Source organism: Polyodon spathula, chromosome 3 (assembly GCF_017654505.1).
Source record: "Polyodon spathula isolate WHYD16114869_AA chromosome 3, ASM1765450v1, whole genome shotgun sequence".
NCBI lineage: Eukaryota > Metazoa > Chordata > Actinopteri > Acipenseriformes > Polyodontidae > Polyodon > Polyodon spathula.
This window is the reverse complement of record NC_054536.1, coordinates 89,540,722-89,563,846: the sequence shown is the minus strand read 5'-3', so window position 1 is coordinate 89,563,846 and position 23,125 is coordinate 89,540,722. Positions and strand designations below refer to the sequence as shown.

The 23,125-nt window shown below is 38.1% G+C and overlaps 2 protein-coding genes across 2 annotated transcripts in view; one reads left to right on the top strand and one right to left on the bottom strand.

Annotated features, from left to right (window-relative positions):
- The first annotated feature begins 341 nt into the window (after positions 1-341).
- LOC121309537 (cell division cycle-associated 7-like protein) lies at positions 342-7,980 on the top strand. Its single transcript, XM_041242519.1, has 10 exons — positions 342-359; positions 1,124-1,282; positions 2,941-3,075; positions 3,463-3,789; positions 4,439-4,510; positions 4,979-5,152; positions 6,221-6,364; positions 6,451-6,600; positions 7,182-7,318; positions 7,564-7,980. The coding sequence occupies exons 1-10, from the start codon at positions 342-344 to the stop codon at positions 7,592-7,594; spliced, it is 1,347 nt and encodes a 448-aa protein (XP_041098453.1). The 3' UTR covers positions 7,595-7,980.
- Positions 7,981-8,036: 56 nt separating this feature from the next.
- Positions 8,037-23,125, bottom strand: part of LOC121313602 (dynein heavy chain 11, axonemal-like) — a 69,042-nt gene continuing 53,953 nt past the window's right edge. The window contains exons 67-82 of the mRNA XM_041246303.1: positions 22,950-23,114; positions 22,244-22,384; positions 21,699-21,869; positions 21,073-21,195; positions 20,646-20,839; positions 19,771-19,919; positions 19,519-19,646; positions 19,098-19,325; positions 18,295-18,486; positions 14,923-15,042; positions 11,559-11,801; positions 10,945-11,127; positions 9,966-10,081; positions 9,745-9,857; positions 9,154-9,294; positions 8,037-8,871 (exon numbers count right to left, since the gene is read on the bottom strand). Of these exons, the coding sequence (XP_041102237.1) occupies positions 8,627-8,871; positions 9,154-9,294; positions 9,745-9,857; positions 9,966-10,081; positions 10,945-11,127; positions 11,559-11,801; positions 14,923-15,042; positions 18,295-18,486; positions 19,098-19,325; positions 19,519-19,646; positions 19,771-19,919; positions 20,646-20,839; positions 21,073-21,195; positions 21,699-21,869; positions 22,244-22,384; positions 22,950-23,114 (2,652 nt within the window). The 3' untranslated portion in view covers positions 8,037-8,626. The remainder of the gene's footprint in view (positions 8,872-9,153; positions 9,295-9,744; positions 9,858-9,965; positions 10,082-10,944; positions 11,128-11,558; positions 11,802-14,922; positions 15,043-18,294; positions 18,487-19,097; positions 19,326-19,518; positions 19,647-19,770; positions 19,920-20,645; positions 20,840-21,072; positions 21,196-21,698; positions 21,870-22,243; positions 22,385-22,949; positions 23,115-23,125) is intronic.

Genomic DNA, 23,125 nt, shown 5'->3' with positions numbered 1-23,125 from the left:
CAACCCGTGGTTTCCCGCGAAACTGCAACGATCTGAAACTGGACTAACCCATTCCAACAAGCAAGGTGGGGTGGGGGGAAATAGGAACATCTTTGTTCTATAAAATCAAGCTTACAGCCGTCTATAAACATGTTTCAATAAACATGAATACAATCACACTAAATATTTTACTCAAATTTACTAAAATGCACTAAAATAATAGTGTATGCTAGAAACAGTTAAAGTTCAAAAGGCACACCGATCAAGGTATTCTGTCTGTTCCTGGAACCTGAGAATTGTCTTCATTCATTTGTTTTGGTAGAACTGTAATCAGGGCTTTTGAACTTTTTAAAAAGGGGAATATGCCTGTATCTACAAAGGTGAGTTTTATACACGCGAGCTACAATCTTGGAGTTATTTGTAACGTCTGACGAAAGCATGTTGTGTTTGGAGACTTTCTTTTTTTTTTCTTTTTTTTGCATCCAGACTTGATTATTATTATTTTTAAATGGAAACCAACCTGTTATGCATTTGAAGTAACATGACTAGTGTTACCAGTTTCTGTTTGATTTTGTTAAGTGCACTTTTGCTTCTTGTGCAAACACACAATATATATTATTACATTATAAACCATCAGTTAAGCAAAACAAAAACACGCTTCCTGTAACGTTCAATTAAAAAAAAAAAAGGTATATTTTTTAAGTTTCGGTTTATCGGTGAAAGCACATGCACACGCCCACGCATCACTCACCACACAGCACATTTTTACAGTAGTATGTAGTAGTCTGTATCCTATCCGTTATTCTGATTTAATACTGCGGCTACTACTAATGATGCTGTATTTGGACAGCTTCAAGGCCCCAGTAATCGCATTCAAAACGTTTATGCTAACACACTTAACTTGTTCTTGCGTTTTATTTCATATTGTATTTAAATATTAATTTTCCATTGTAACCTTGTACTGTCCAGTAACTAATGCTATGCCGAATAAATAATTATTAATTAAATAAGTAAATAAAAACACCTGGGCATTACATGTTGAGTTAATATGTAAAATTGAACTGCATATTTTCCTCTGAATTCTCATATACTAAATACATTGTTGCATATTAAGAAAAGTTCCTTTCTCCCATGTTATGTACAGGTACCCAAAGCACTGTTACAGATTTTTGAAACTCAAAGTGACGATGAAGATTTCAAAGGGTTCAGGAATTCCCTTCCAATCGAAACATCATCCGAGGATAGCTGGGACAGCATCCAGTCACTGGATTGGGTTAAGGGAGTAAGCATGGCACTCAGTATTGTCATCTGAAGGGCTGGGGGTATACGTATATACAGACCCAGGGGGCTGCTTCCCAAAAGCTACTTTAACCTAAACAATAACTTATTATAATAACTTTAAATTATTATAGCGCCTTTCACACCCAGGTGTCTCAAGGCAGTGTACAAAACAATCAAACACAAATCAACATTACAAAACGCAATGAATAACAATTAATCAGTAAGAAAATACTATAGCTACATAACATTCTATGGATACATACATTTATTTTTGTTAAAAGCGCCTTGGGATGGCTTGCCCAGAAAGGCGCTTTATAAATAAAATACAATAAAATAGGTCAATCTAAATCAGTCATCATAAAAGTACAGTATATTATAATAAACAGTGCGGACTGCAGTAGAGTCAGCGAGTTAAAAAAAAATACAGCGGAGAATAAGTGCATCTTACGGGTACTTTTAAATTTGGCTGCTGTTTTGGAGTCTCTAATGAATGTTGGTAGTGCGTTCCAAAGAAAAGGAGCAACTCAGATAAAACTACGCCCTCCGAGCGCAACGCGTTTTTGAACTATGCATTTTAACAGTCCAGAGTTAGACGATCTAAGCTGCCTCCCAGGGATGTAAGGGCTAAGAAGGTCCTTTATATAACTAGGACCCTGACCATCCAAAGCCTTGTAGGTCAGCAGCAATATTTTAAAGGAAACACGGGACTGGTTAGGAAGCCGATGCAGACGCTTAAGGACTGGAGCAATGTGTTCTGTCCGCTTGGTCCAAACAAGACGCAACAAATACGTGAACAATAATGTCAGCATCCCTAGGAAGCAGAAAACGACACGCTGGTAATTTTCTTTAACTAATAAAACCTTGTCTACCACTGAAGAGATATGTTTTCAAATAAAAGCTTGGAGTCTAGTTGAACACCTAGGCTGCAGACTAACAAAGAATCATCTACAAGACAGTCACCAAAACAGCATGAAAACCCAGTGAAAGAGTAAAGCAACACCACCTGAAGAATAAACAGTTGTGCTTCCCACACTTCTAACTTTCAACAAACATTCTTCAACTTCCATTTAAGTTCACAGGTGTGCCTAGGGTAGTTCTGATATGTGGTGTGGTGTGTCTGTGGTTGTTACAATACACTGCAACATAATTGGGGGAACACCTACACACATTTGCACTTAGTAATGTATACTTTGCAAAAAAAAAATAGTTGCTTTGAATTTTCAGCAGTGCTGTACTTTAAACTGAGAGACTCCAGTCAAACTGGTAGACTGAATGTGTTTTTCACAATTAAACCGTTTATACTAAAAGAGACTATTCATGAGAGCATCACATGGTTTACCTTGCTAGAAAGAATACTCACAAGTTTTCTGTTTTCAGGAACTGGATCCCATATTGTAAGTATTCAAAACTAGAAACCGTATGGTGGCTGTGAATGTGAATTTACTGCATGTGAAATCCGCTTAGTTGTTTTCAGTCCAGTCTTTGCAGAAAGTTTGTTTGCTTGACAAATCCACCATCATTATTGGCATGTTTAGCAGCTGGTCTCCCATATGAACAGCTGTGTAACTGGGTAGCATTACATATGCTGTTGACAATAATCAGAATGAAGTGGCAAAGCAGATATAACAAGCTAACCTGTGGGTCAGCTCAGTGTCTTAAGTTTCTTCACTGAATTTTCAGGATCTCTGCTTTCGCTCCATGTATATCACTGAGGAGCTGGTGAAGGTTTTTACAGAGGACATAGACTCCAAGGATGAGGAGTTTGAGGGCTTTACAGAGGGGGATCTGCAACTCAATGACTGGATGAAATCCATGGTAAGAACTTAAAAAGGTTTGCCTGTATTGTAACTGTTACAAAAGCTATTTTGCCTTACTCAAAAAATATGGAAATTTAATAGAAGCAAATGTAGACTTGGCACACCTCCACAGCTATTATAAGTTGGGGCATTTTGAAATGGAAGCAAGCTCTCTGTGAAACCTGCTATATATTTGGGCATATGGCCCAGTGTTTCAGTGTATTTTGCTAATATAACAGCCTGCATCGTATTCGTATAACTGAGCAAGTGTAATGCGAGTATTAATATTTGTTAAGTAATGTACTGTTGTTTTGTACTAGTTTTTCTCGTTTAACTGCACATTTCATCATAACAATACTGTATAAAAACATAATGTACTATATTCAGCTTTTAGGTTTTCTCCCAGTCCATGGATTCTGGTTCTGAAGAGGACATTAGTTTCTCCTCTGATGACGAGCAAGAAGTCCCTCCAAAGAAGAGTGTCTCCGGCCTTTGTGTTGCATTCAAATTCCCCGTCAAGAAGACAGTTGGAACACCTCTAGCAAAGGGGAAGAAAGAGTCTTTGAAATCTGAGGAGGAGGAGGAGGAGGAGGAGAACCGCAAGGGGAAAGCCAAACCACAGCCCCAGAGAGCACACTCTGATTCTGAACCTGAAGAAGATTGTGATAATGCAGCAGACCAGCCAAACACTTTACAGAAACGGGCAAAGAACATCAAAGAAAACAAAGACATGGTATTTTTTTTTAACCTGTGTATAGTGTCTCGAAACAGAATACCAATTGGGGTGAACACAAAGTCAGCAGATAAAATTTTATTGTGTTAAAAGAGTAAAATGTACGGGGTCCCCAAGTGGCTCATCTGGTAGAAGCGCAGCAGCGTGGTGTGCAGGGTTAGTCATACAGCACAGGTTTGCGTCCTGGCTGTGCAAAGTAGGCCAGTCTTTGTTGGGGACTCCAAAGGGAGCGTTGCATTGACTCTGCCACTCCCGTGTGTTAGGGAGGCAAAACCATCAGGGACTGTTTCCCCTTATCGCTCTACAGCGAACCCTGCTGACCAGGCGCCCAGTGAGTTCAAAGCAGACACCTGCAGGGCTGGCCTTTGTCCTCCAGAAGTCAGTAGATCGCTGACACCCTCTCTTGATCCTGGGTGAAAAAGGAAGCTGGCTTGTTCTGAGAACGCCCACTGAATCTTCGGGTCTCTTGAGCCATGTGGGGAATTGCTTTGGTGAGGAGAAAAGCAATTGGGCATTTCAAATTGGGAGCAAAAACTATAACTGGACACTAAATGTATTAAAAAAAATATATAATACATAATAATAATAAAATAAAATTAAAATGTTGGATGACTTAAACCTTTGTTTCATTATGTTCTTGCTTTTGCAGCTTGCCAAGTTACTGGCAGAACTGAATTCCATGCCTGATCTTTTCCATATGAAGACACCCAGTACAACTCCTGTGAGTACAGCTCAGTATAGCTAATTAGTAGCATTGACTAAATGTAATTGTGTAAGTATAGGCGCCAATATCTGTATAGATCATAACGGTAATTAACAGATCTGAACATTTCAATGCAGTGTTGTGATGTACAACACATTGTACATGTAGAATTTTCTTTGAACTGCTTCAACCTTTCTTTATGTTCAGTGCGAATTGGCTGTGAAAGCCAATGATCTCTTTGATAAATTACTGTCAGAATTAGCATGGACATCAACAGTATAGGAAATTGATTTTTTTTTTTTTCCCCAGAAAACATTTCTGGAAGAAGTTCCAGGAATATGGAACCTAAATTATTGTCTTTTTTTAAAATGTTTTATTTTTTTTTAAAGCGTGGGAGAGGTCACAAGTGAAGGCGTTTCCTTTCAACTCTGGCTGATGTGTATGTTGTCCCAGTATATTTATTTATTTTTATTTTCTCTTGTTTAGAAACAGAAAAAATCCCTAAAGAATTTTCCAGAAAGACAGAGCGGGCGTCGAAACCCTTCCCGGAGAGCCCGACCCCCTGAGCGGTTTGGCTTGGAGGGCTTTTCCATGTTGCCTACCAAACTAATGGAGCAGCTGAACAGCATTAGCAGGAGAGCAGCAATGAGAAAGACTAAGGTTTCCATTTAAACCTATTCTTTTATACCAAAAGAAACTGAGAAAATAGGTTAAATATCAAGAAGATTTATTTTTAAGGCATGTTTGTGGGTAAAAAGTGGGGGATCCTTCCAGTACATTGTGTTAAATGCGCTATCTCTCCAACCTGCTGACCCGCTATGTCCTTGCCTGCAAGCTGAGGTCCTCTGACTCAGGCCTGCTTGTTATACCCAAGCAAAAGTGCACCACGCTCAGAGAGCGCTCTTTTAACTTTTACCGGGCCAGAGCCCTTGAGTCTCGTCGAAACTAGGAACCCGGCTTGTTAGTGAACAAGTTTAGTTCGTCCGATCTCAATCACTCGCTAAAAACGTCAAGGCCGGCGCGACCAAAGGAGCCAAAATCGAGCACAGATTTTAATCCCTAAAGCTGGTACCTGTGAATTAGGTGTTGCCAATTCTAGTTGAGGATAGGAAAATCATCCCAAAGATGGACATAAGTCACATAAACCGTATCAGAAATTCCAATTTAATATTACAGTGATGCCTAGTACATAATAAGTTGGCTATGTCTTTTAAGTTGATTTAATGTACTATGTCATGTATCTCACTGTAATGTATTATGACCTGTTTCCTCATGTCGAATCTTGTAAAGTGCTATCTTACCATAAAGAGTCCACTTACCTGGCCCGAGAACTCGGGGGAACTCTCTCCCAGCTTCAGTACGTGCAGCTCCCACAATCACTCGCTTCAAATCAACTCTCTAGACCCACTTGTTCATTTTTGCTTTCAATGCCCTTTAAGGCTGGTATCTGTTATTAGCTGTTGTCTAAATTGCTATTTCAGGTTTGACACACGCATCCACAATGTTTAGAATTCACATCCTAGCCTTTTATTTAATGTGTTATGCCTGTATTTTATGTATTTGCATTGTCTTTTAATGTTTGTATTTAATGTACTATGTCATGTATCTCACTGTAATGTATTATGCATTGTTCCTCACTGTCTTGTAAAGTGCTTTGTGATGGTGGTCCACTAAGAAAGGCACTACAGTACAGCTTAGCCATATTTCTAATAGAATTGATACTTCCAGGTGAATGATGAAGAGATGAGCAGTGGCAGCCCCAAAAAGAGGTTTTCTAAACACAGCGATCAGCGCTCTGTGGAAGACATAACTGAAGAGGAACTAGAGAATGTAGCCATATCCTTTAAAGACAAACTTTACGATAAGATTAACGTAAGTTCCTTATTTTAGGAGCTTGTTTACCATTACGGATCATAATCAACCCTTGTAAGCATGTGTCACTTTGTGTTTCTCGGTAGGGGAGCACTTGTCATCAGTGCAGACAGAAAACCACGGACAGTAAAACAGTCTGCAGGAATTCCAGCTGTTGGGGTGTGAGAGGCCAGTTTTGTGGGCCCTGCCTTCGCAATCGCTATGGGGAAGATGTGCAATCAGCACTGCTAGACCCTGTAAGTATATTCTTTAGCTTTTATTGATTGGTGTCTTTTTGTTGTTTGGGTGTAACGACTATGGAAATACGTGTGTCACACCGAAATTCGTAACTTTTTCACTTCAAAAGCAGTCCCACATGCATTACATCATCGTTGTATGTGCGTAATGAGCGTGTAAAAAAGATCCCGCTTTGGAGTGGGCCAATGGGGTACAGCAGTATAGCAGTAAGAAGTTCTATATGTTACTGTATGTAGGGGCCTACAGTAAACCTTGTCAGTATTATACAGGCAAGTCACATCATTGTTGTTTTCAAAGCAGGAGGCAACACCATGCTTTCAAATCATCAGAGCTAAGCAAGTTTTTGTAAAATATTTATTATGCAAGAATGTACCAAGACCGCTATTGCACAACAATTTCTTCAGTTCTAAGTTAGGTTACTTTAAGAATGGATCAAACTGCTGTGACCCAGTTTAAACCAGTTATCAGTGTCTATAGAGGATTTATGATTTATGGCAGAAAGACACAGAAATTGGAGCCCAAATGAAGGCATTGTATCTGAAGGGTACTCGTATTTTAATGGGTGCACTTTATTTTTCAGCTGTGGGTCTGCCCTCCAGGTAGAGGTGTCTGCAACTGCAGCTTCTGCCGCAGAAGGGATGGCCGATGTGCCACCGGCATCTTGATCCATATGGCCAAATTCTACGGTCACGACAATGTTAAGGAATACTTGGAAAGGTATGCTATTTTTCTCCTTCATGTAATGTTGCTGCCATAATTTAACTTAGCAATGCAAAACTGGTAGAGTGTGTCTGCTTTAGTGCTCCTTTTATTTGTAATTTGGGGATTTTATTTTCTCTTCTAACCCTAACGACATACTGTGTTCCTTGCCTGTTACTTTCGTTGTTCACACTGCCTCAGTGCGTCTGAATTTTTCTTATTTTTAGCAAGACTTGTTTACATGTTATCTTTCTATTGTTTAGCGTTCAGAAAGAGCTATCATTGGAAAAGTGAGGCCCCACAACTGTACCAGAGTTGTTGTCTTTTGGAATTCTTCAGCAGTTTAAGATCATTCTAGTTGAACACTGACGAGCCTTTTCAACAGTTCAACAGCTGTATTGTAAAATCTTTGATTATAGTTCTAATTCTTGTTTAATCTCTGAGACTAAAATTAAAATATATGCTATCCTTCACTGACCTGACCTACCGCTAAGCCATTTATATTTTGCAGTCACATAATTATATTTTGAATAATCTACAAATTTAGTACGACTGAAACACTCCACAAACAAAATGCTGGAGGAGTTTCAATAAGGGTCTAACGCAGCGATTCACAACTCGGTCCTGGAGGGCCGGTGTCCCTGCAGGTTTTTATTCCACCTGCACCCTAAAGTACATTATTGGACCTTATTAGAAGCTTAATTGGTCCAATTAACCAATTTAGGGTATGGTTACAACAAAAACCAGGAGGGACACCAGTCCTCCATGACCTGAGTTGTGCACCACTGGTCTAATGTATGAAAATATTCTAATTGGATATCAAACGTTGTCTATTGGGTTTGTTTTAGATTCTTTTTCAAGACAAAGTCTAGTTAAGAAACATGTTGATCCCAGTGCATAGTTGCATATTTGTTTAAACCCTTAGAAGTTTTATTTGCACTCAAACATTTAATGCTTTTAAAAAAAAAAAAAGAAAAAAGTAAGATATTGAAGGGTCTTTTTCTGACTTATTTTACGATTGTACTTTTGTGAAAAATGTTTTATATATAGGATCATTACCAGTGATAGAGATACTGTTTTGTTTGTTAGTATGGTTAACTTTTAACAGTGGTTTATGTACACTTGACAGAAAGACACTTTGAAAATGTAAACTGTAGTTTACTTTAGTACATATGTGAGTCTTAAATAAACACATCTATACATTTATTAAATCTGGTTTTGTGATATGAACTTACATTACAATATACACCAGAGTAAGCCAACTAATATCATAGTATAAAAAAAATAAAATAAAACAAAATTACAAAATTTTGATTTTTGCAAAAATTACACTGACAAGAGGAGCGCCACTCCTGCAAGGATCCATCTGGCCGGCTTCTCTTTGGTCTTCAGATTAAAAGTCCAGACATAGGTGTGCCCTCTTGTTTTGGTTTTGTATACAGGGCACGCATACATGCTCTTCGTTTCTTGTCTGTCAATCGGAATAGCTCTGACATAGATGACTGGCATGGCAGGAGTCAAGTCCTTCAGCCATGCTTCAGTGATACCACACTGGGCATCCCATCGGGCACCTAGATTCCCCAAGAGTGCATGGTGTATGTTAGTAACTACATTATTCGTTTTTACTATACTGTATTACTGTTACTGTAGTATTGTGATTTGAAACAAGTAAACTGCTTTTACTTGCTATTTTAGACTTCTATAAATTGCATTATTTTTTTTTCCCCCGAATGGAAATATAGCCTTCATCCGTGTGTGTGTATAATATTATATATATATAGTTATTTATTTTATATATAAAATAAATAACTTGTCTTAGAAAAGGTTACCTAAAAGCAGTGCGAGACATTTACCTTCCATGTATAAACCATGAATATAAGCCCCTTCTCTTGGTGGATGTCCATAATCATCTTTGGTCTTCTTTGTTACATCTACAGTGAGGCACATCTTATCCAGAGGCCATTCATTTTTACGAGCCATGCTTTGCATAATGGCTGAAAAAAATTATGAAAATATGAATATGAAGGAGTAGATTTACAAAGATAGATCTGTGGTGCTGCACTTGGAAAGTCTTACCTGCATGGTAATAAGTGAAACCAATGCATTACAAGAATTCTGGCTGAAATGAAAACACTTTGGGGCTCTGGTCTGTTTCCACTTCAGAAATTACCCCCATTGTCTTTCTAGTTTGCTATACACCTACTTAATGTACATATGACCTTAACCCAAACCATTTTTTTTTCTGTCTGGTAATATAAATGAAACAATTAAGATATTGTAAATATGTTCCTTTAAACCATAAATGACCATAAATGCTCTTAATTTCTATTTGAAGTAACATAGTAACTTGTACCGCTGTTTTGATTTTTTTTATATGAAAATCAAATATCAGCTCAACAACTGACTATACATAAACGAGAATTGTACCATTTATTAATACTCACATGTCAAGAATGACTGAGGATTAAAGAACCCAGACAGCCAAACAACGGCAGGGAGGACAAGGTCTTGTGTCCAAGTGTCAAGCTCACGACAGCGCAGCAGCAGGTCATTGATCCTACAAAAAAGATGAAATACTTTTTACATAAGCAAGCTGTACTGTTCAGATATGAAATATAGTTTAAGTACGCATTTCGATGATGTCATGATGATCTCTGAGTATTACCATTGTGCAAGCCCATATGTAGATGGGTAAGCTAGCTTGGTCCACGATGCTGGCACAGTATCATAATACAAAGCTGACTGCAGTGCTTCCATTTCTGAAGAGATTGTCAGTTCTCCCTGAAAATACACAAAGAAACAAGGTTTACAAAGAAAAGTTGTCTGAAATGTTTAAAATGACCCATGATAATTTGCAACATTTCTTTAATCATCCCCATTATTATTACAGTGTGCACCCTATTTTTAAGTACGTGCATATGAACCTCTTCTGTCACCCCGGGTATTGGAATTTGAAAGTTCCATCACAACCTCTGATTGGATGGAACTTGTCGGTGCATCCCATCACAAAACAGGAAGGTTCCAGGAGCATACAGTATGTTAAGTAAGAAATGGCACATGCCCCACCCCATACCTAAATCTTGTCATATTAGTGCAAAAACAACACAAACAGACAGAACAGAAAATAGCAGTGGCAGCAAAGGAAATCTGTCTGATGATTTTTCTGTGTTTAAAAAACCTCAAAACCATGTCAACCAGAATCACTGGGAAGTTTATGAAAGAAATGCTTATACAGTATGTACGCTACATTTGACAGACACTAAGACCTAGTCTTAAACTGTAACGTCTCTGAACCTACTGGATTCGATAAGCTTAAATGTAAGCAGAGTTTTGCTCAACAGATTTTTAACGAACTGGCATCTCAGCCCATTGAATTGAATGGGAAGGCAAGGGCTGGATGCAAAGTGCAAACCATGTGGTTCAAAGGTGAACACTTGACCAATAAACTAAACAGCAAGTTCTGAAGTCAAGAGGCAAGTATGGGTCTTGTGTTGTTAACTGATTACAGCCTCTGCTCAGACGATCATAATTCTAAACAAAACAACTGTAATGCTGTTTACTGTAGCATTTTTCATATTCTCAATATTGTCAAAGTATTTGAAATAATAAAACCATAACTTTAAAATTTGTATAAAATGACTTGCCTTTAAACCCAAGTCCAATTCTTTTAATGATCTCCTTATTTCATGAATCAATAAATTCATGCGTTCACATTCTTGGAAGCAGACGACAATATAAGGAGTGCGTTCAGACGTCTTCAGCATTATCTCATGCATGTTGAAGTCCTCAGGCAGTTTCTCCAAAATATCATCCAGAACATTTTTAACCTAATGAGAAGTAATCTGTTACAATCCTTTTTCTTCATTTCTGCAGACAGAATTGTGTTTTTTTACAGATATCGCACAATACAATATCATTTTAAGTACACTAAAGGACTGCTGACTTCTCCTTACAAATTACTCACCCTCAAACTTTTGCATTCCTGCACTAAAATTCACTCTATGTTAATGGTAATTCAATTCCCCAAAATGCATTTTAAAGTAATACTTATACAGCACTCATATTTTGTTGCATTTATTAAAGATGAAAGATTGTTATTTTGTGTATCACTATATTCTGTTGGGAAGAAACGTAGCACAGGAATTGAAGGTGAAGAAATGGTAATTATAAAACCACATGTCAGGCAGCTTATCACCTAGACACCCCTATAGATTCTGGTTGTGTGAATAGTGCACATGGTGCCTGCACTATATCTGACCTTCTCCTCCGCAGTCTGAACTGAGCCCTCTCCAATGGCCAAGTCCCGAGGCTGCATTTCTAGGATGGTCCTGAAGAGGTTATCTGAAATGACCGTCAGGAATTCGATTTCAGCGTTGGGGTGCAGGCCGTACAGCACAGGGCTTTCGGAGGGGAGCACATCATCAACATACTTGTGGTAGCCGACGTAATCCAGGTTTGGAGGAGCAACAAACCCAGGGGCAAGGAAGAGCTCCCCTTCTAGCTGTAGGGGGGAAGGATTATGATTAACAGAAAGGCATCAGAAACACAGAAGAAACCCATTGCATGGAAGCACTGGCACAGATTTCTTCCAAAGAAATGCTACTGGATGTGCTTACACAAAATGGTTAGCTTTATAACAAACACAGTAGTTGGGGAATAAATACAATAAATGTGGTAGGGCCACTAGCACCCATGTATCAGATACCCAGTGTCATAAATACTGTGTTTCTTCCCGTCATATAAGAACAGAAGAAAGTTTATATACGAGAGGAGGCCATTCGGCCCATCTTGCTCATTTGGTTGTTAGTAGCTTATTGATCCCAGAATCTCATCAAGCACCTTCTTGAAGGATCCCAGGGTGTCAGCTTCAACAACATTACTGGGGAGTTGATTCCAGGCCCTCACTATTCTCTCTAAAAAGTGCCTCTTATTTTCTGTTTTGAATGACCCTTTATCTAATCTCCATTTGTGACCCCTGGTCCTTGTTTCTTTTTTCAGGTTGAAAAAGTCCCTTGGGTCAACATTGTCAATACCTTTTAGAATTTTGAATGCTTGAATCAGATTGCCACATAGTCTTCTTTGTTCAAGATTGAAGAGATTCAATTCTTTTAGCCTGTCTGCATATGGAATGCCTTTTAAACCTGAAATAAATCTGGTCGCTCTTCTTTACACACTTTCTAGAGCAGCAAAATCCTTTTTGTAGCGAGGTGACCAGAACTGAACACACTATTCAAGATGAGGTCTTACTAATGCATTGTAAAATTTTAACATTACTTCCCTTGATTTAAATTCAACACTTTCACCATGTATCTGAGCATTTTTTGGCCATTTTATAGCTTCCCCACATTGTCTAGATTAAGACATTTCTGAGCCAACATAAACTCCTAGATCTTTTTCATATATTCCTTCAATTTCAGTAACTCCCATATGGTATTCATAATGCACATTTTTTATTGCCTGCATGGAGTACCTTACACTTTTCTATATTAAATGTAATTTCCCATGTCTGCCCAGTTCTGAATTCTGTCTATCATTTTGAATGACCTTTGCTGCTGCAACAGTGTTTGCCACTCCTCCTATTTTTGTGTCGTCTGCAAATGTAACAAGTTTGCCTACTACACCAGAATCTAAATCATTAACATAGATTAGGAATAGCAGAGGACCCAATACTGATCCCTGTGGTACTCCACTGGTTATCTCGCTCCAGTTTGAGGTTTCTCCTCTAATCAGTACTTTCTGTGTTCTACATGTTAACCACTCGCTAATCCATGTGCATGCATTTCCTTGGATCCTTACTGCGTTTAGTTTGAGAATTAATCTTTTATGTGGGACTTTGTCAAAAGCTTTCTGGAAATCTAAATAAACCATGTCATGCTTTGCAATTATCCATTGTCGATGTTGCATCCTCAAAAAAATAAAAAAAATTAAATAATAATCAATCAGGTTAGTTAGACACAATCTCCCTTTCCTAACATGCTGACTGTCTCCCAGAATACTGTTACCATATAGGTAATTTTCCATTTTGGATCTTATTATAGTTTACATAAGTTTACATATAATAGAAGTAAGGCTTACTGGTCTGTAGTTACCTAGTTCGGTTTTGTCTCCCTTTTTGTGGATCGGTATTACGTTTGCAATTCTCCAGTACAACCCCTGTCTCAAGACACAGTTGCATGATCTTTAGTTAGCGGTTTGTAAATAACTTATTTCATTTCTTTGAGTACTATTTGGAGGATCTCATCCGGCCAAGAGGATTTGTTTATTTAAGAGCTCCTAGTGCCTTTAACACTTCTGCCTCTTATGCTAAAGTTATTTAAAACTGGATAGGAACAGGTTGACATGTGGGGGATGTTGTCTGTATCCTCCTTTGTAAAAACTTGTGAAAAGTAATCATTTAATATATTTGCATCTATGATTTTGCCATTTGTACCTCTTAGACATTTTACTTCCTCCTTGAATGTTCTCTTGCTGTTATAATATTGGAAACACTTTTTTGAACTGGTTTTAGCCCCCTGGGCAATGCTCATTTCTATCTCTCCCTTAGCCTTTCTAACTTCCTTTTTGACTTGCATTTGCAGTTCCAAGTACTCTTTCTGTGTACTTTGTTCTTGGTCCCTTTTAAATGCTCTGTAAAGTGTCTTTTTCTCTGAATATTTGTTGTATAATTTTGACCATTTTGTTTTAGATTTTGATTTGTCTACTTTTGGGATGCAATTGTTTTTTGTGTTTCTAATTCTACATTTTTTAAAAATAGCCATTCTTTTTCTGTGTATGTTTTCTTTGTTACCCTTATCTACTTCTGTTAGTCTCTGTTTCATTCCTTTATAACACATTTTTAAAATTGTAAACCTTAGCTTTAATTGTTACTTCTGGGGTTTTAAACACTTCAAATAAGAACATGTTGTGATCTGAGTTTGCCAACGGTTCTCTGACCTCTGTTTTAGTTATTCTGGCTTCTTTATTTGAAAAGACTAAATCAAGGCATGCCTCCCGTCTAGCAGGTGCCTTGACAAATTGCGTTAGGAAGCAGTCATTTGTCATTTCTACCATTTCAATTTCGGCTGTCGTGCTTCCCATCAGGTTTTCCCATTTTATACGGAGAAATATAAATCCCCCATTAGTATGGCTTCTCCTTTGCTACACGCATTTATATTGTCATTGTATAACAGATTATTTTGCTTGGTGTCTGAATTTGGTTGGCCTATAGCATGCTCCTATTATGCCCTTTGAATTTGTACAATAAAAAGTACAGTATACACTATATAGTTATATAACTATATATTGTTCATTAAAATACTTATTCTGCTGCAAAACTGAGACATAGCAACACATTACAAGAGATGAATCACTACAGATAATATCAGTAGGAGGTGCTCTAGATGGTTCGTTCTCTAGATGCTGTGCACCACTATGCACAATATTCACAACAACATTCATATTCTGAACAGTTGCAATGCATTATGCTAACATGTAGTTCTCAGTCATCAATTAAAAAAACTGCAACAGGCCATGACATGTATTAGCACTTTTCACAGCTGTTATAGTTATGGATTGCCGACTACCTTAAGTTCTCAGGAACACACATAGAAATAATGCTCCTCCAGGATGAAATGGATATTTACCATATCAGGATGCATGAACTCCTCCAGGTAGGTGTGACACAGTCGCCTGTCCCAGTCATCAGTGATGTGCCCTCCATACATGATCTCACCAAACAGATAGCACAGATCCTCCCAGGGGACCTGCACGCAGGGGAGATGCAGCAATTATTTATAAGAACTCTTAACAGTAAGGTTTACACATCAGGATTTTCTAATTGGAGAAACATTGAATTTTCAATCCAAAACATATTGCAAATCAAATGCCATTGCTGCTGCTCCAAGACTTTTCCAGAATATGTCTTTGAAAAAAGCAGCTGCTGCACATAATCAATTTGACCATTTTATTATTTTACTATGTTTGAAAAAAAACCAAAACAAAAAAAACTGGTAGAAGTAATTACAACACTCAAACAACCAGGTGGACTGACACACACACAATTTTTTTTTAAAAAAAATCACATTTTAACAGCTTAGTGTTACTGAACAAACAGGCTGTAGGGTTTAAAACACAGTGCATTACTTTCCCTAGGCATCTTCTTTGTTGTATGTATTCCTGCAATATCTTTTGTAACACAATCATGATTCTTTTGATATTTTTATTAACATATCCCTGGTCAGTTTTGTTTCACAACACTTATGAGTCTTCCTGTCAAAATGTCTTTTGAATTCACCACATCGGTGGCTTCAATCCAACCTGTTCAATCAGAAACATTTAATTGGTTCCCAACTCCTCTCACAAAGCTCTGCATTTTCATTGGTTCATTTGCCCAACCTGCTCGCTCTGGCACAGTTTCAGAGTGGTGGGGCCAGGTTCATGAAACATGACAAGCCCCATATAAACCACAAAACCCTCTTTACAGACCCCTGCCAAGTTAGAGCAAAGACAAAAAATGCACAGGGGCATACCTCCAACCATATGAATATTTACCTTTGTACTCAAAATGTGATTTATTTAATTATTGCCATTATATGGGACTTTTTATGCATATTCATAAACCTGTTCCTGCCCCTCTTAACCTGTTCAGGAGAGAGCAGGCAAGATCTTGGCAAAGATGACAGACAGATGAACCAATCAAAATTCTGAACTTTGAGAGGTACCTGGAACCAATTTAATGTTTCTGATTGAACAGGTTAGATTGAAGCAACCAATGGTGTGAATTCAGAAGACATTTTTACGGGAAGACCTGATACATAACTGATGTGAAATTAATATAATTGGTCAAAACTAATTTATGGCCAGGGATATGTTAATAAAAATATGAAAAAAATCACAATTATTGCAGAAATATGTACATCAAAGCAGAATTTTTGGAAAAGTAATACATTGTGTTTAAAACCCTATAAACTGTCCAGTAAAAATCAGTATTATTATTATTATTATTATTATTATTATTATTATTATTATTATTATTATTGTACCTGTGCAGGCATAAAGCCAACTGTAGAAATAGGGATTATGTTTATTTATTTATTTATTTTCACTAGTTTATTTTTCTGAAGTATTATTCATTCTAACAACCATAAACCATTGTATAGCTTCAGTTGGGAAGGGTGATACAAAAAAAGTCAAAGCAAAGCAGCGTCCTGAATTCATAACAATGACTAATATAGGAAACACAATCATTTGTACCTGCATTGTGGTGGAAATTGCTGCCATCATCAAAACTAATTGCAGTGATCACTTATGCAGTGCTATGCACTGTCACATTAGCTGCATGTAATTACATTTGAGAAAATGCTTCATTGCCTACCTAATGAATCCTCTGTATATTCACATGCAACTTTACTGTTTTGTTAACATAATGAAGGGCATTTATTCTTGAAAAAAGGAGAGAATAAAAAACATCAACAGAAAGTAATTGGTTATGACCTGAACTACAGAGTGTCTGAAACCCAGCTCAGCATTCCAATACATTCACACACACACGCACACAATTACATAAAATAGAATTTCTACCAAGTACAAGTGTTACTATTTAGAATTTATATTTGCGTGTGTGCTTGTGGAACATCTTAAAGTTAAATTACATTAACACTAGAACTGCCTTTTACAATACATGTTTTTATTTTGAATATACAGTGGCTCTCAAAAGTATTCACCCCCCTTACTTTTCTACAGTTTATTGTGTTAGAACATGGAATCAAAATTGATTTAATTCGGAGCTTTTGCCACTGATCAACACAAAAAAAGTCCACAATGTCAAAGTGAAAAATAAAATCTACAAATTGTTCTAATTACAAATACAAAACAGAAAATAATTGATTGCATAAGTATTCACGCCCTTTGCTATGACACATCTAAATAAGCTCTGGTGCAACGAATTGTCTTTAGAAGTCACATAATTAGTTGAATGGAGTCCACCAAGGTGTTTCACATTATTTCAGGTCACATACACCTGTCTCTGGGAGGTCCCACAGTTGGTTAGTACATTTCCTAACAAAAACTACATCATGAAGACGAAGGAACATTCAAAACAAATCCGGAATAAGGTTCTTCAAAAGCACCAATCAGGCGTAGGATTAATCAGACTGGTACTATATAGAGCTCTACTGGACCTGGCAGCCATCAATTCTTTTCTATGTACATAAACCTGTTTACACACCAGTTTCTTTTGAAATGTTTATTTTATTATGGTTTTTCATTTTTTTAAGTAGTGCTTTACATGTGGTAAGTTAGAAAATAAACCCTTTTATGTTTAATTGTTCATATCAAACATCTGCACAGCCGAAACACAGTATTTAAACGATGTGCTTTACCTTGCAACGTGCTGTGTGTTCTCTGATCGTTTTCTGAACTCCAGTGCTGCTTCTGGGCGACTCAACATATAACCAGGTAAGTGGATTGTATTTAATTTGATAGTTAAATCGTTGTTGCTGGGGTAACTATCTCTGCTTTTAACAACTGTAATTTAAGTTTTGTAAACTGTGCTGGGCTGTGTTGAATCGTGAGGTTGATTAGAATACTGTGTCAAGTGAATGGCGATTAGCATGTCTTTTGTCTTTAAAAATAGAGGGCGTGTGTGTGAGTCTGAGCTTGCCTGCACTTACACTGGCATCTTATCTGTGCAAACATTTGGTTTACCTTGCAACTGAGGCCACACATGCTGTGTGTGTTTGTTAGTGTGTATATATTTTGTACAACCATTTTGCTAGAGATTCCGTGAGATTGTCAGAAAAACTGGATCTGGACTGCTGAAATCTCGAGCCAGGAGCACGATTCCTGCTCAAATTTACATGGGTTTTTACAGCTATTTTTATTGTGAGAAAGCGATTAAAGTCACACTGCCAAACAGTCATGACTGTCGAGTCGATCACAACTATCTCCAGTGTTTCAAATACTGGCCCCTACAAGGATGTAATGATTCATGTGCTGTTGTATGAAAGATCTCATACCTTGGTGTTTGCTTCGAGGTAGTTGTACAGGACATTGACGGATATGGTGAGGTCCCCGGTGTTGAAGGGATAGCTTCGGTTCCAGCCCTGCGGTCCAAACTTACGCCTTTCAGCAACACAGGCGTGGAAGTAACAGAGACAGAACAGGATGCTTTTGAACTCCTGCTCTCTGGCACACATTTCCAGGGTGTCCTGACAACATCAAGAAGTACATTCTGACAAGCTGCTTTGGTACTTCAGAATTCTACAAAGCTAAATTATATACAATGATGTGCAAAAGTATTAGACGTGGTGCATTTTTCTACTCTGATGCATTATGAGCATCAACAATTAACTCAAAGCCTTCACTAGTGTTTTCTACTGTTATAACAACCTTGACTTGCATAAACAAGGAAAAACATTGAGTGTAATAGCTCGCATCTCTTGATTTTCAAGGTGTGGTATCCAAAGCATAATTAACAAGTACAGAGAAACATCATCTGTAATTGACAAACCCAGGACTGGAAGACCCAAGAAGCTACCTAACAAGGATAAGCAATACTTGAAGATAATATTCTTAAGGAATAGAAACAAGACAAATGTTGAATTGACAACAGAACTGGCAGAAGGCACAGGTGTCGTTGTCCATCAAAGCAACAGTATGAAGGTCACTCTTGAAATAATAATCATAATCCATCAGAGTAGAAAAATGCACCATGTCTAATACTTTTGCACAGCAGTGTGTGTGTGCGTGTGTGCATAGATATATCTTTAATAGGAATTAACTTTAACAGGAAACAATGAGGACCACTTTCAGCTCCTACCTGGTCAAAGTTGTACAAGGCAGCGTGCAGGTTAGCCAGCATGCCAGTAGGGGGCTCGTTGGTAATTTTAATGGAGTTCTCCAGTATGCCTTGTGGGATGCTGTGCTCATCTGGGGTTGCTGCTGGTTCAGCACTGATGAACACTCTGTAGTCTGGGTGGCTGTCTTCACTGTACTGCTCCAGTAACTTCTCCAGGGTTCCTAACCACTTGGCCACCAAATGGACATTCTGTAAAAGGACCATAAAATATTAACTCCGGTCTTTGTTTAGAAAGTGACCTTACCCTTTAAATAAAACTAGATATACTCTGGGGCTGCAGATCAGGTAATATAAAATGACTTCAAAATGAAAGGGTTAATACATTACCTTAATAGCACAATGAAAAAAAAAAAAAGGAAAACCAGAAATGGTTACTTCTCACCTGCAGAATTACCCAGTGTCCTTCTCGGGACGCCTTTTCCAGAGCGTTCTCAGCTACTACCTCCTGCCCCTGCCCGAGGGATACATTGTGAAGCTTCCCGAGATCAATGGTAAATCCCAGCTTCTTCCCTTTACAACGGAAATTACACACACTCAACCAATTGGCAAGATGAATCTCAAGTAAATAAAAGTTAGTTGAATCATCATTCCGTTATTTGTTCAATTACTATTATTATGGCTATTGTTACCATACCAAGAGACTCCACGTCCTTCAGAGGGTTCACTCCTGCAGACAGGATGAAGAACACTGGGGTGGCAGGGCTGCTCTCCTCATATGATTTAGCAAACTCCATCCGGGCGCCCTCTACATACTTAGAGCCCATGTTTTCTTCAACAAAGTTTCTGTACAAAAGACCACAATTATAGTCTCAAAAGAAATCCAATTGTTACATCACTGACATTTCATTTTGTATCACCTTTAACTTACTAGTTTTTCATACAGTACAAACAATTGTTCCTCTTGTGTTCTATGATGAAGAGCTGTAGTATACAGGGACAGGGGCTCCTTTTATTGCAGCATTTTCAATAGGAGAAAATGTAACTACAAGCAATGGACATTGTAATAAAGTGCCTCTTGTAATTCCACACTTTATAGTAACTGTATAAGAAGGACCTCTACTATTTTAGTTTAATATTTCAACATGTTATTGCACCTTTAAACAGAACTTGTGCAGAGTTATTTCCACACATTGAAAATATGCAGCCAAACAGCAGCAGGCAATACATTACTTTGTCTACGAGCAAATCCTTTTTCCATGTTGTGGAAAAAAAAAACAACAACAGTCTAAAATAACCATAGGTGATTCAATCAGCTAATTTCTTCAAAAGTGCCTATGCTGCTTTATTCAGCAGTCTTTTTGCATGGGCTCTGAAATCAGTGGAGAGACACGACAACAGATTGGTTGACATGCGGTTCCAGCCAGCAAAGCTTGTGATTGAATCATTGAGCACTGGTCACTGCTGGGATTAGCTAAAGAACACTTTCTAAAATACATATGGTGTATTTATATGCTGTTCCATTTATTGCCTAGCAGTTTATGCAAGTCCAATAACACAGCAACGCCAGACCTGACTGCGTATGTCATTCTGTCAGGACGGAGAGCTCTCAACATAATGAGTTTCTGCAGAGAGCTCTTGTTTTTCCATTCCTGTGGAAACTTCTCTCTCTCAGGACACTCCGACTCCACCAGCTTCTTCCAGCGCTTTGCTGACCCTTCGATATCCCTGTCCAGCCCCCGAAACCCATCCAACATGGACATGGTCTGCAACACAAAGGAGGCTTCATTACTGCAACCTTGAAAGTGACTAATGCACCCACACTGTTCATGAACTGAGGCATTTTCATAAGGGAACCAAGAGAAAACTGTAATATGTTGTAGAGAAAGGGAAGTCTCTTTTTTTTAACCAATGTCTCAATCCTAAAATTCTAGGTGATGCAAAGCCTTTGTCCATAGCTGTACATTCTACTAATAGTATGTCAGATGAAAGCAGTTACCTTGATGGCACTCCAGGCCTGGGAAGACAGGAAGTGGACAGGGCTCTTGCTGCTGAGCTCAATGTTGAATCTCAGAAGGAAATCCAGCTCCTGAGGATCTATCGCCTTGTTTATCAGAAGAATCTAACAGGTAAGAGATTTAGTTATTATAAATGCAACTGGTAGAACTGTAAAAGTGGAATATACTGACCTGCAAGCTACCTAATGTAGATAATGTAAATGTTACTGTATTATTATTATTATTATTATTATTATTATTATTATTATTATTATTATTATTAATGTAGCCTACCACAGCTACTAGGTAGGGATTTATCTATTTTTGGAATTACATAAAAAAAAATGTCACTAGAAAGAATGGACTGCAAATGCCTGGAGTTCATTTAGTTCCAAAAGGACATGCAGTGTGTCTCGTGAAAAACAATTAACTGTTTTTTATACATTTTCAGTGATCCACCGAGCACAGCATAACATAGCATCATCTAAAACTACAGCTAAAACCTTGACTGAATGGTGCTCAATATACCCTAATGCCATCTTAAATCTGGAAGTCATTTTAATTGAAGTTAATACAATGAGATGATGGATTTTCATGACTGCGGGCAGGCTGCCTCAGACTTGCTCACCTGGAAGGCTGTTTGTGATAAGAAGGTTAGCTTGTCTCGTTCAAAGAGCCCACGGCTCGTGTACAGGAATACAGAGTAGGTGATGCAGTCCTTCAAGCTGACAACTCTCTCCTGCACCTCGTCACACTTCTCAGCCCGTTCAATGGCTTTATGAAAGACTATATTGAAGGTCTGGCAGAATACACAGGTGGATATGTTACAACAGCACTGATAGGCTAACTATACCAGAATAGCCACAGTAACTTTAAAACTGAAAAAAAAAACCTTGGTGGAAACATACTAGAGATATTAACAACAAGGCAATGTGTTATTGGTGCTCTATACATTAATAAATAAAGCATCTACTGAAACTTACTTCAGCACAAAAAATGACCAATCAAAACACAAGCGACTGATTTCTCAAAAACTGGAATTTACAAATAGCTCTCTCAAAAGCAAGTTACATTGCAAAAAGCATCATGGGTCAACGATGTAATACAACTTCCAGCGCTTATTGTTTTTAAATATCATACATTTTATTTTTTTAAAAATGCTCTACGGCTTACCTTCAGAGAGAACTGGTACATGGGGTTAATTTTGCTCAGGTCATTAATGATAAAGTATAGAACAGATGCCCTTTCTGCTGCTGGTCGGTAGAACTCACGAGCCTCGTTGATCTTTGTTTCATTCTCTTTTGCTTCAACCACCTGTAAAGACACAGTATGACATTACTGGGGAAATAGAAAACTGCTCAAAATGAAAATGGGTGACTTTCAGAAAAAAAAAGTTCTACCCTTTGACCTTGCTGTTTGATTAGACACTGCTTTCTTATGGACTACAATGTATGTAACGAAGAAAGTGGAGTGGAGCGCTGCACATGTAAACGGTGTTTTGTATTTAATTTTGGCAGGGATGTGGTTATTTCCATTCCTGCCAAATATGGAATGGAATGTGACTGGGTCTTAATTGAATAATTGATCATCAATTAAATCATGGTATATAAAGAGAGCTAGAAGCTTTGTTTGTTGGAGGTAGTTATGAGAAGAGCTGGGAGCAGCAGGCTGTGCTCATGGCGCTCACACTGTGATAGCATTGCTCGGGTGCGAGTTCTTCTTTTCTTTGCATTGTTCATTTATTTGTTTAACCTTTTTATTTTTGTTTAATAAAAGTGTGCTTCAGTGTTTAAACCGCAGATCTCTGTATCAGAGTCTCCCTCCTTCCGTTAACCAGCCTTGCCAGCGACGCTACCCTTTCACGTGGAGTCCTGCTTACCTTGCACTCAATCTCAGCGGCGGTCAGCTTGGTGGTCTCTAGCTTTTCCACCAGCACTGTGTCGCCCAGGAAGCTCCCCTTGGCTGCAGACAGGCGGGTCAGCAGCTCATCCTCCAGCCTCTTCAGCTCGATCTTGAAGTCGTTCTGCTGCTTGGTGAGCTCAGACTGCAGCAGGA